The sequence below is a fragment of the Furipterus horrens genome, unplaced genomic scaffold (genome assembly GCF_987537825.1).
Source record: "Furipterus horrens unplaced genomic scaffold, mFurHor1.1.pri manual_scaffold_11, whole genome shotgun sequence".
Lineage (NCBI taxonomy): Eukaryota > Metazoa > Chordata > Mammalia > Chiroptera > Furipteridae > Furipterus > Furipterus horrens.
Genome location: NW_028327181.1, coordinates 9,373,278 through 9,386,024, shown reverse-complemented (window position 1 = coordinate 9,386,024; position 12,747 = coordinate 9,373,278). Strand labels below are relative to the sequence as shown.

Here is a 12,747-nt window from a genome sequence, read left to right as displayed (position 1 = left end):
ATGGAAATACTTGGGGATTTTGGTGGCATCACAGCTGAAAAAATAATTGCAAAATCACATATCTAGACTTCTTGTAAAGTTGGACAATAGATGTCTGTGTCATTTAAGTCACTGTTCATTGGGTGTTATTTGCAGCCACAAGCATTCTCAACTGATATGGAAAATCAGCATTTAATTCCTGAACTGAAGAAAGCACACAAGGCTAAGAACATCAGCTCTTTATTATTATTACTTACTGTTATTTTTCACTAAAGAACAGCACAATTCAAACAACAATGACACACATGTCCCACCCATATACACAGTATCACTATCCTGCCTGCCAGACTGTCTGGCCTTTGCTTGGTTCCTGGTGGAGCTGTCTGGAGCCAGCCCCCTCTGTAGAAATCCCTATGAGGACATCAGAGACAGAAGGAAGGGTGACTTTAGCCAGAGGACAAACTGAGGGGCTTCCAGAGTCCTCAGGGATGTCAGCTTGGGAACATGCTATTGATGCCTGGGTGGAGGGCAGAAGGCACTATTTGTTTTCATGTGACTCTTGGATAAATCCCATTTCAGGTTGTAAGACCTATCACTCTTAGCGGGCCAGGGCTGCAAAAACACAGTGAGGTGAGCTCATGGGCTCCATCAACCAAACAAGGGGCAGGCACGGACGTTGGGAGCCCAGAATAGGAATCTGGGTGATGCGAGGTCCCTAGAGAAGAGCAACCCTTGCATAGCTGCAAGGTAAGATACAATGTGAAATGTTATGTCCCCTTTTACATGCTTTACAACTGTTGCATGTACAACATTTTTACCAAGATAGAAAAGGGAAAGAAAGAAAACTCCCAGCATTTTGACCTAACGCAACTGAGCATGAGCTGCCAATTGCGTCCTCTGGTGCAAAAACCTAGTACTACACTACCTAGGGACTGGTCAAATTACCCTGACCCCCAACATTTTAGTCACACTAAATCTATGAGTTCAGCTTAAGCAATGTATAATGTACCCTGGAATCAGAGAAGCCCTGGGGGTTGGGAGGGGGTGACAAGGATGGACCAAAACTGAGGTCTCAAGTGCAGGTGACTTCCTGGCTGTCTTGGGGAAGCTCGTTGTTGAAGCTGCTTTCTCCAAACGGTGAGTAAGGGGGGACCTGGGGAGCTTCGATGATCAGCAGACCCTCTGGGGAAAGCGAGGCAAATACTGTTGCAGGATCCACCTCTGCAGGGAGCCTAGGAGAAGCACAAGATTTTATTTATTACTTCAATACAGCCTAAATGTTCTTTTATTCCTCCAAAAGAAAATATTTTTGATAAGCGCTGAGGCTTTGGGGGTATCCAACGCTGGGTTTGAATGCTGGCTCCGCCCCCTTCTCGCTTTGCACGTGACCTTGGGGAGATCACTCAACTGCCCTGAGCTTGTCTCCTCCTCTGCAAAACAGAGGTCATACTATTAAAACGGTGCAGTATTTGAAGCTTTAGAAACTGCTGCAAAGAACTTGGATGTGCTTTGCAAATGGTGAAATACTGCTCCAGCGGTAACTTACAAGGCAGCTGTGGCCCACGTGTTTGACCCTAGGCTGAGGTCTCCACTTGGCGCCCACAGCTGATCAGCTGCCGGCAGAAATGGCCACCACGGCCATCCCTTTACAGAGCATAAGTAAGGAGTGACTCCCAGCAGGTGACACGTTTCCACTTGCCATGTGCAGCACCGGTGGAATTAATGGTGAAACAGGCAACCTGGCAGTGAAAGGGGTTCAGGCTGGCTCCATAGCTGGACTTCAGATGCCAACATTCTCCAGGAGGTTTAGAATAAGCCGTGATGTGGGGCCCATCTTCAGTGTTTTGCAGTAAGTGATAATTGTCTTGTTCCCAAAACACATTTAAGGGCATTACCTAGTTAGAGCTTTACAACGGCCTGGAATGGTTAGTAGGTAGGAATTAATATGCCGGTTGCATCGCACATTTAATAGAGACTTGGGGAAATTAAATGGCAGGCTCAGTGAGGGAGCAAGCAAGCATCGAAGATGGGATTTCTGAACCCAAATCTGGCTCTAGTTCTGAAGTTATTATGATTCTTGGGGTTGTTTGGGGTGAACAAAGCTATCTGGGGTGGTTTCTTCAACAGACTGTTGGAATTATGAGAACAATCCTTTGGGGTGCCATCATTAACAAAAATAACGAAAACTAGGACCTCTGCGTGTTTTCCGTGTGCCAGGCACTTCACCTGAATCACCTCAGTTGCTTGTTTACAACAATCCCACTGGGCAAGTTCTATTTCTATCCCTCATTTATAGATAGGGCGACAGAGCTCAGAGAGGTGCTGTGCTTTGCCCAAGGTCACACAGCTGATAAGCAGCAGATGGGAATGGAATTAGAAGCCTGGTCTCTGAACGCAGAGTAGCTGACTAATGCTCTACGGCCTCAAGGACCGTTGGGGAAGGGAGGGCAAGGGTGGGGCGCGGGGGACGAAGCTAGAAAGTTCAATCGCCATAGAGCTTTTCCTGGCCCAGGCGGACTCTGGCTGTTATAAAAGCCAAGTTACAGGTCTTGATGAGAAAACTGAGAAGTGAGGAAAGCCCATTCATGGCCATGGGCAGGACCCTTCCTGGAGGGGCCGGGGAGTGTTTTGCTGTGAACAGCAACCTGTAGCCCCATGAGCCACATCTGCCCAGGAGAAGCCTACCAAGTTGGACGTTCACAAGGGGCCTGCTGGGAAGGAGGGAAGAGAAAGAGGGAACTTGGGCAGCTGCCAAATGGAGCTGCTGCTGAAGCAGAGACAAGGCCAGAAGTTTGGGCTGCCCCCTGGCTGCTGGGGATGGGCCAGCTCTGTTTAACGCTTTGCATGCCAAGCCAATGGACGCCTGGTACCATGTGCGTGGTCCAGAGCGTGGGCGTTGCAGGCAGGCAGACCAGAGTTCAGATTCTGACTCTTCTGATTGTGTGACCTTGAGCCAGTGCTCTCGACTCTCTGAACCTATTTCCTGCCGGGAAAAGGGGATCAGAAAAGTACCTGCCTCTTAGGGCGACGTGAGAATTACGTGCCTGGCATACAGGAAGTGCCCCATGAGTGTTAGCGTCTACACTGTCATTGCCGCCATGGGCCCTACAGGTGGGCACCTTGCCAGCTGTGAGTATTCTAGCACAATGGCGGTAGTGTTGAACCCGAGAATGTCAGCGCCCCCAAAATCTTCATGACTGGCCAGGAAAACGCTCTCATTTTACACACGGGGAAATGGAGTGAGGCTCAGAGGTGGGAACAGACTGGGTCAAGGTCTCTGACCAGGTTGACCTGGCGTGGAGGTTTGAACACGGTTAGTTCCCACGGGCTGACCCCTGAGTCTGCACGCCATGCTAAATGCCTCCCTCACGCACCTCCTCTCGTTCCGCGTCACGGCCTGACCGTGCGGAAACACAGGACCAGGGATCTGTTCGTGGAGCCAGGATTCCCAACACCCAGGGGTGAGATTAAAGTATTACCAACCGGCAGCTGGACATGAACCAACCAGAACGAACGGATTCATGGAGGACCGTCCGCGGGGCCCTTCAGCTGCTGGGATGTGAGGAGCTTTGGAGGGTCCCGGGTTGGGGTCAGGTTGGCTGCTTGGCTTGGGTGCTCAGGGCAAAGGCTAGTCCCATTTTGTAACCCCCAGCCTGGCTCGGCGGCGGGGCCCCCACTGAAGAGCAGGCCTGCCACAGCAGCTTCAGGCATTTCTATCTGGTCAAGTGACTCCCAGCAGGCGCTGAGTGACTGACTCGGCCATCTTTGTAAGATGATTAATCCGCTGCCTTCTTTCCAGCTCAGCCCCTTTCACGGCCTCGCCCTGCCTGCGACTCCCCTCCGGAGACCTTATCTGAGTCTCTTGAAAGAAACATCAGCTCCCTCCCTCTCCTTCTTCCCTTTCTTTCCCCTCTTAACAACGTTTGATCCTGGGGGTGGCAGGCAAGCCAGTGAACGCAAAGAGAACCAGTTTGAGGCTGGCTCGCCTTATCAGGAGCCCGCGGCTCCTAAGGACCTGGGGGCACCGGGCCGGTCAGGCCTGGACAGAAGAATCCCTGCGCAGAGCGCAGAGCGGAGAGAAGCCTCGGAATTCATCTAGAGCAGTCTCTCCAGATGCGGGCTGCCTGCCAGGGCTGCGGGTGGAGTTAAGATTCTGTAACAGCAACGATCATAGGAATAACAAGTTGACACATGTGAGGAGCTGCTGAGGGTCAGCCCTGCACCACGATGTCGTTTTATTTTCAGTTGGAGTCCCCACAAGGCTAGAGCCACTGGTCACCCCCCTTACTGATGAGGGGAGGGCATTCCTTGCTCCCAGAAGTGAGCACTGAACTCAGACTTCAGGGATCAGTTTGGGGCTGTTCTATATCCTGTGAGGACCTTGGGAGTGTCCTTTTACCTGGGGGAGACTTAGTGTCCCCATAAGCCACGGAGGGTAATGTCTCTTCTCCCCTCTGCAAACAAAGGCTAAACGCAGCCCTGACCGGACAAAGGCTTTGGGGAGGTGATGCCGATTAGGGAAAAGGCACGTCCCTGAGCGCCAGGGCCTTCCTGCCACTTCTCCTGTCTAGCTGTTGCTGGTGGGGCCTCAGTGGGCCTCTGGCTCATTGGCTCTGCACAGTGGTCTCTGCTTCTCTCTGCTGTGACTTTTTTCCCCCCTCTTTTCAAGGTGAAGGGCCAGGGTTTGGGGGTGTCTTACAGGAGGGACACCCAAGAGGGTACAAACCCCAGATCACAGGTCCCAGGCACCTCCCAGCCCTCCACTCCCACCCGGAAATACACAGGGTACTTACTGGATTTTCTTTGTGAAGTTCTTGGACACTATGCCACCCTCTTGCTGCTTCTCTTCGTGTTTGCCTGGAAAGGAGAGAAAGGCCACGTGTCAGGACCTGGGACTCCCGCTGTTGAGGACTCAGGCTGGTGTTGGAATCCTGGCCCTGACCCTGACCCATTGTGTGGCCTGGAGCTTGATTTAGAGGCTCCAGTGGTCTGAGCCGCAAGTCCCTCACCTGAACCCCCCTCCCAGGCTGCTGAGAGGATCAAACAAGGCAGTGGACAGGACAGGAGGCCTTGACCGCCGTTGGCAGACAATCACATGTTCGTCTGCGGAAATCACAGAAACTAGACCACATGTTTCTTTGTATCTTCTAAGTCTCGTCTCCGATACCACTCCCTCCCCTGACCAGGCTAACAACCCCGAACAGGTAGGGAAGCCCTAGGGCCAGTGTGCCACCCAGCAGGCCTCACAACTCACAGAGCCCCTCCTAGCTCCGAGGATGTTTCTTTTTCCCTTGGCTACCCACGTGGAAGCTGAGGCCCAGCGCTGGGTCCAAGGTCACTCAGCAGGAGCGTGGCAGCCCTGGGCTCTGCACCAGCTCTCTGTGGATCTAAGCTGAGGGCAGGGGTCTGCTGCCTCTCTGCCTCTCCCAGCTTCCAATTCGTTCTCTGAGTCATCTTACATGTACAGGTACTGACCGAAAGAATCACCTGGGAACAATGCTTCACTCTGCTAACAGAAACCACCCAGCCTCTCGTAAGGGGGCTCAACTCACCTTGGGAAATGAAGGGAGGCACCAGGGGTGTGAAACTAACTCCACCTGCCCCCCTGCCTACAGGGTGCGGGGCAGGGGTTTCATGTCTTTCTTTGGGAAGGAAAAAGATGAAATTACAAGGAGGCCTGGATCTCAGATGGCTTTCACCTGGCAGTTTATATAACAAATTCTGAGCCTCTTGACCCTTCCCCATTCTTTTCCTTTCTTTTCTTTTTTTTACTGGGGAGTCTCTAATTTCTCTTTAAACAAAGAATTAGTGCCCAGCGGAGCCATTTGCCTCCTCATTTGCGGGGCCACATTCTAGGCCCAGGGACCCTCATTTACACAGGGACCCCCTTCCGAGGGGCTTGCGAACCTACACTGTAGACGGCCTTATGGGATCTAGTGTTTTGCCTAGAAAAGCTGACAAGTTACAGGTGATTACACTATTAATTGCTTTTTAAATTAGTTATTACTACCCCTTTCGTAATTACTTTTTCCTGATTACGAGAAATGTTAGAAAATGTAGAATACAAAGAAAAAAATCAGTTAAAATCACTCATAATCCCCTCGCCATGAGAAAACCGCTGACATTTTTGTATATGTTCCAGACTTTTCTTTCTGTTACTTAGAAATGCATAACTGTGATATAGTATAGATGCATATCGTATGTTTTATCAGATGAGATAATAGTATACAATACATTTGGAACCTGATTTTATGTCTTGCTAACACATTATAATTATTTTTCTGTATTAGGGCAAATATTCTTTGGCGTGATTTTTAATGGCAGCCTGGCATTCACTGTGGGGTACATAAGGCCATGTAGCCAGTCCCCAGCTTCTGGGCACTGGGACAGTTTCTGACATTGGAAAGAATCTCACTGCACCAAACATTCTTGTAGCCATATCTTTACACCCAGCCTGATGACTTCTTTAGGATGAATTCCAGGTTCTAGAATTCCTGAGGCTTCATCCATACTGCTTGATCGCCCTTAGGAAAGGCTACCTCCATTGCTTCTTCCACCAGCTGGGCAGAAAGGGGTACATTTACAGGAAACCATTTTGAAACTGGAGCTTTGGGCTCACCGGAACGTGCCATTCTGTGAATGTGCTGACACTCTGAGTTTATTCTGACCTGCCAAGTCAGGGCCACCAACTGCCCAGAGCATGGGCTGGTGGCCAGGGGAGCACTGTCTGTCCCCTGGTACTCTCCCCAAAGCCTGCTTCCCCTGGGGACAGGCCAGTGCCTCTGACTCAGTCCTTCTGCACACTTGGTATCCTGGGAACAACAGAGGACGGGAGGGAGGACAAGAATAATAATAGCAAAGTCATAAGCACATTTTGGTGTCAGCCACTGTTCTAGGCAACTTACCTGTATCACAACAACCTTAGAAAGCAAGTACTTTTATTATTGCTAGTTTGTGGATAGCAAACAGAAGTTCAGAGAGGTTAAGTGATGTGCCCAATGTCACACAGCTTGGAAAAGCTGGAGCCAAGGTTGGAAGACAGGTGTGTGGGCTTTGGACTTGAGTCCCTGCTCTGACATATGCTGGCATATTTACTTTCCTTGGAGCCTCAGTTTCTTGTTCTCTAAAATGGGGGTGACAACATCATCCTAATTTTTGGGTTACCAGGAGGAGTGAATGAGAGTGAGTCACAGAATTTCTTTATCAGTTGTGTGAAGGTAGATGCTTGTGGTTTATTTTGATGTTTGGGGGCAGGGCTGCTCCTCAGAAGCTAACCCTCCCTGTCCACGCTCTGAAAAGAAGGTACGGGGGTTCAAGGAGAGGCTCTCTGAGCAGGGCCAGCTCCAAGGTTTCCATAAGGGTGTCCTGGAGAGGGAATTAGTCTGGATGAAAGCAGGTGTTAGAGGAGTTCCATCTTGAAGCTTAACGTGAACGTCATTTGAGTATCAGTGGGGGGCATTTAAGGATTGTGAGTGATTTTTAATCTCTTTGTTTTCCTGTTTACATTTTCTATGTGGAAATACTCAATTTTCGTGAACAGAAAAAAAGTATTATGATTAAAGGAAAAAAAGAGAGAGAGAACGCATCTGAAGGTTGGGGACACGGGAGGCCCTGGCAGCCAACGGGCGTTTTCTCCACCTGCCGCGGAGGACTGTGGGCATCAGTGCTTGGGGAGGCTGCCAGCCAGGCTCAAGAGAGGAGGTGCCGTTACCAGGGCAGGCAGAGGCCCCGGGACTAAGGAGAAGGGGCCGGCATAACGTCTCTGGGGCTTTCCAGTCCTTTCCTTGGCCAGGGCCTGGCCCAGGAACATTTCTTGGCTGGCAGCTGCGGGGTGGGGGTGGAGTGTGTGAGGCATGATGGAAATCTTCTAGTTCAGCATCATCCAAACACTTCCCTGCAACTGGACACTCATATGTGGTCAAATAAGACACGGCCGTCTCTCAGGTGTGGGAACGGAGGCTCCGCAACTCATGCAGAGCCTCCAGATTAGTAAGGTGCTGTGCTGGGGTCTCAGCTTGGAGCCTCCGAGTCCCACTTGTTAAGAAGCACCTAGAAAGGAGGATGGAGAGAAAACCCCCCAGGCTGGACAGAGGTCTCCTGGAAGGGCCACGGGGCATGAGGCACCCTCCAACCGGGGGTGGAAAACTCTGGAACCATAATTGAAACAAACACAGAGAGAGTGGTGATAGCTGTCACCCTGTTTACAGAGTGCCAGGCAGGTGCCACCATTTGCTCCATTCCACAGACACTCTGCATTTATTATATATCATGTGCACATATTTAATCTTCTGTACAGCCTTACAGGATAGATATTATTATGATCCCCACTTCGCAGATGAGGAAACTGAGGTTCAGAGCAGTGAAAAGACTTTCTTGTTTATATCCATCCAGAGCGTGAACAGCAGAGCCAGGGTTTGAACCCAGGTCTCAAAGACCATCTACCATTTATGGTTTATTGGGGCTGTACTATGTGGATTACCCCTGGCTGGTTTGGCTCAGTGGATTGAGCGTCAGCCTGCGAGCTAAGTGTCGCTGGTTCGATCTTCCAGTCAGGGCACATCAGAGAAGGAAAACTCTGACTCCAAAAAACCTCCGCTGCCTTGCGGCATACCTCTTCAGGGGAAAGGCTAAGGGAGTAAACCCCGACAGAAAATCCGGAGCCGGAGTCCCTAAGGCGGTTTGACGTTGTAGTCAACACCGGCAACTCCTGCAGCGCACCTGAAGCCAAGCTGTATTGACTCCGTCTTTCCCTTGGACCCTTCAGCTGTGAAGAGAGGGGGGGTCTGCTGCATGGGCAACAGCAGATCCTCCATATCACCCTGCCCAGGCTCTGTAGCTTCAGCTTCACTGGAGAGGACACTCCAGCGTCATCGCAAGATGTCGATTCAACACGAGAGGAGACAGATACCGTGTCACTCCTGAGTCGGACTGCACAGCCATTCTCGGCGGTGCAGATAGACTCTTAAGAAGCTACACCATCGTCTCTCGAGACGGACGGCTGCCGCCGCCGCCGACGCCGACGACTATGTGGATAGCATTTTAACCACGATATCAACTTCAATAACAATAGTGAGCCATTGTGTTTCAGGCACTATATATACACAGTGCACACCTCACCTCATTTAAATACAATAAACCTTATGTGGTGTATCCCTTTGAACCCCAATTTCCAGATTAGGCAACAAAGCAGAGAGAAGTTAAGACCATTGACATCCCGCTGGTCAGTCTGGCCTGGCTCCCCCGCCAGTGCCCAGAGCCCTGGCTGACTCCCCTCCATCAGCAGCTGCCCCATCCTGTTGCCTGGCCCACCACACCCACCAGAGCCTCTGATGTTTATAATTCCAACCTGCCAGGCTTTGAAACTCCCCCCGAACGCCTCCCTGCCAGGGCTTGTCCCTGCCCAGCCTGTGTCTGCAAAGGCTTTTTATTGATTTTCTAGCCGGCAGAGCCTGCTGGGGAACATGCTCTTTTTAATGGAGCTTTAATTGGGAGGGAAGTGGCAGAAAGCTTCTCCTAACAGGGGCTGAGACTCCAGCCTCCTCTCTCCTTTTGCCCAGAGCATTCCCTCTGCCCGGCTGGGACCTGGTGGTGACAGGGCCTTGTGCCTGGAGTCGTGGGCAGGCCCAGGCTCTCCCTGCTGCTGCTGACTCACAGTGTGACCTTGGCCAAATCCTGCTGGGGTCTCGGTCTCAGCTGCAAAATGGGCCTAGACCCCTCTGCTTTTCAGAGTGAGGATTACTGGGGAGAAGGAATATAAGGGTCTAAACCCAGCCCTTCGCACCTAGTAGGTGCTTAAATGACCAATTCGCTTCTGGCCTCTGATTCCCAGACAGCCTGGATCTGAACTTTGGTGGCCTTGTGAGAGTTACCTTAATGTCCCTGTGCCTCAGTTTCCTCATGTGTAAAAGAGGAGACCTACAGGACCCATGTCCTTTGGTTGTATTAACCCAGATGCTACAGAGAAAGCACGTAGTGTCATGTCCAGCTCAGTCAGGGTTACCAGTGAGTGACATTCAAGTGGCTGTGAAGCCTCAGTGTCCTTTGCTGGGACACGGGGAGCCTTTCCCTCAAATCCTATACTGGTTATTAACACTGCCAACACCCAGCATTAACCGTGCGCTTCTAGCCTATGTTGTGATCCTGGGGTGCAAGGAACCCCGCTCCTGCCTCGCCTTTTCATTCCTTCTATGTCTATTTCACTTCTTTCTATGAAATGCCCCATCAAAACCCAACGTGGTTTCCATTTTCCTGCCTGTTCTCTGAGGGATACAGCGCCCCAGGGCCCCGCAGCTGGGGCAGGCTCAGGTTTCTCCTGGAGGCCAGGAGAGGAGAGTTCTTCCCTAAAGATCACCTCTGTGGGCTGCATTCCCGAGCCCTGATGTCACCTGTGTCACGCTGTCACAGCGTCCCCTCTGAGGAAAAGTCCTTTTGGCCATTCCCAGGGCTGGGGCCCATGCCCCTCACCCTCTTCTCTCTCTCCCCCTCTCCTGACCCCCACTCACCGGACACTTCCACATATCTGTCCTTGGTCTTCACCATCAGCTCCTCTGGCTTGAAGCTGTGCACGTTGACACAAACTTTCCAGGGCTCCCCTGGAAAGGGCGGGGGGCTCCTGCCGTCGCCAGGTACCCCAAACCTGGACGTGGCGGTTGGCACCCTGGGCACTGTGCCTGACCTCAGGGAGCCTGGCCAGGCCGAGGAGAGTCGAGGCAGGGCCCAGTCGGGCCAAGAGGCAGTCAAGTCGTCGGGGAAGGGGTCCATGCCAAAGCCGTCATCCAGCAGACGGCGGGAGGAGAGAGGCGAGTCCCGGAAGGGGTCGCGGCGCAGGCGGCTTGGGTAGTGGCAGGAGAAGGGCATCTGACCGTCGGCCATGGCAGCTGCTGAGCTGGAGCACAGACGGAGGACCAGAAAGAAGGAGCCACCTGCCCAGGTTCACACAGCAAGGTGATGTGGGTGGGCTGGCCTTTCAAGCTTCAAAAATTGCTGAACCATTCACTGCTAAGGGCGGAGGCACGGGCCAGGCTGGGATCCCAGCCCCTGAAGACACTCCAGCCACCAAAGGCGACCCCTGGTTGGTCCTGCAGAATCCCAGAGAGAGCCTGCCACACCGCCTCACCAGAGATCCGCCGCCACTGTCGTCCCAGGCCGCCCAGGCTCGTAGCCAGGGCCACTGAGGTCTAGAATGGAGCCAGGAGCTTAATAAACCACGGGACGCAGGCCTAGAAACTTCTCCTGGCTTCTGGGCTGGGAGCCTTTTATTTATTGCCGCTAGGGGCTGGAGGCGGGTTTTGCAAGCGCCTCCTGTCACAGGAGTATTCCGAGGTGATGAACTAGCCCCTGAGAATCTGTGGCGGGACCAGCTGGGCTCCCGGGGCGCAGGGAGGGGCCTTGGCGTCCAGTTCAGCCAGCCTCTCGGGACAATCTCTCCGCCCCGGCCCGGCTCCGCCCCGCCCTCCCCTAGAGCCCGCCCTCCGAGCAGGACACTTAGACCTGGCTATTAATAACCCTCTGCCTGGCTGAAGGCTCAGGTCATCCTCTGCAAATACTTTCCCCAGAGCGCGCAGCATCCTGCCTCCCCCGTGGGGACCTGCACGAGGGGTGGAGAGATCCGCGAGCCCCGGGAGGGGGTGGGGATCTGAAGGCAGATGGCCCTGGATTGCAGTCCCCACTACACACTCTCCGAGTTTCCTTCCGCGTCTGCTGAGGGCGGTCACGTTTGTCCCCGGCATCTCTGAGATGTCGGTTCTCCCACCTGTTACGTGGGCCTAGCAGCAGCCTGCTCGCGGAGGTAACGCTCCCCACGCTCTCGGCAGCCTGGCGCCCCGGCGTTCTCAAGGCTGAGTTCTGGATTGCACTGCGCTCGCTCTATGCCAGGCCCGTTCTAAGTGCTTCGCAAATATTTATTCGCTTCATCCTCGCCGGCAATCCTGTGACTGAAGGCTACTAGTAGCATCATGGCCCTTAACAGATGAGGAAACTGCCACAGGTCGTATTAACTAAGGCAGCTTCTATCATGACGATGAGAGGTAGCAACGGGTGCGGTCCCCCGCACAGGGGGTCGGCAAGGCTCCTTGAGCCTGGGTTCCCGAGGTTGGTTGGTCTGTCCTCAACAGGAGGGCAATCCGAGGCATGCCCTTCTCCCTCTGTGGGCCTCTGGGTCCCGGCCCTGCCTCTCTCGTGGGGTGCGCTGGGCTGGGGTGGAGGTGCTAAGGAATCCAGTGAGTCATCCGCTGAGAAATCGTTTTGATGAGGAGCAGTGCCCACACGAGGCAGTTTGCTAAAAATAATAATACGGAGAACAGCAACAGCCACCATCCTTCACCGCTGCCTCCTGTGTACCTAACCCCGCGGTGAGCGCTAGTTCATTAAGCTCCCACAACCACGCGGGGGTGCTCCCACCACCCCCATTTTGCAGGCAAGGAAACAGGTGCAGAGTTTGGCCCCTGCACGCAGCTGTGGGGCGCAGGGCCTGGGAGGGAACACGGGGTGTTCTGAATCTATGATCCATGCTGAGCAAAGTGACCCAGACCCCCACCCGCCTCGCTTTCCAGCCAAGAGAGGGAGGCCGAGCCCCCCACCCCCCGCCACCATATCTGAGTGGCTAGGTCCCCACTTGACTCGCAGTGAGATCATCAGGCTAGAAGCTTCAGGCTGACGTCTCAGCTGGGCACAGAAGCCTGGCGCGCTCTCTAATTACTGCTGGGGTGAGGCTGGCTGAGTGGGAGCTGGGGTGGGGGGGGTGGGGGGCGTGGTGGTGTGGCCCAGAGA

General features: G+C 53.1%; 1 protein-coding gene across 1 annotated transcript; it reads right to left on the bottom strand.

Moving 5' to 3' along the window:
- Nucleotides 1-203: 203 nt before the first annotated feature.
- Nucleotides 204-11,325, bottom strand: HSPB8 (heat shock protein family B (small) member 8). The gene is made up of 3 exons (XM_090291701.1): nucleotides 10,482-11,325; nucleotides 4,773-4,836; nucleotides 204-1,211 (listed from the first exon to the last, which is right to left on the bottom strand). The coding sequence occupies exons 1-3, from the start codon at nucleotides 10,849-10,851 to the stop codon at nucleotides 1,052-1,054; spliced, it is 594 nt and encodes a 197-aa protein (XP_090147827.1). The 5' UTR covers nucleotides 10,852-11,325; the 3' UTR covers nucleotides 204-1,051.
- Nucleotides 11,326-12,747: the final 1,422 nt, after the last annotated feature.

Excerpts from the sequence above, each read along its gene's own strand:
- HSPB8 (XM_090291701.1), bottom strand. The coding sequence starts at position 10,851 with ATGGCCGACGGTCAGATGCCCTTCTCCTGCCACTACCCAAGCCGCCTG. Across the intron at positions 4,837-10,481 it reads CAGATATGTGGAAGTGTCCG|GCAAACACGAAGAGAAGCAG; the intron begins GTGAGTGGGGGT and ends TCTCCTTTCCAG. Across the intron at positions 1,212-4,772 it reads AACTTCACAAAGAAAATCCA|GCTCCCTGCAGAGGTGGATC; the intron begins GTAAGTACCCTG and ends TGCTTCTCCTAG.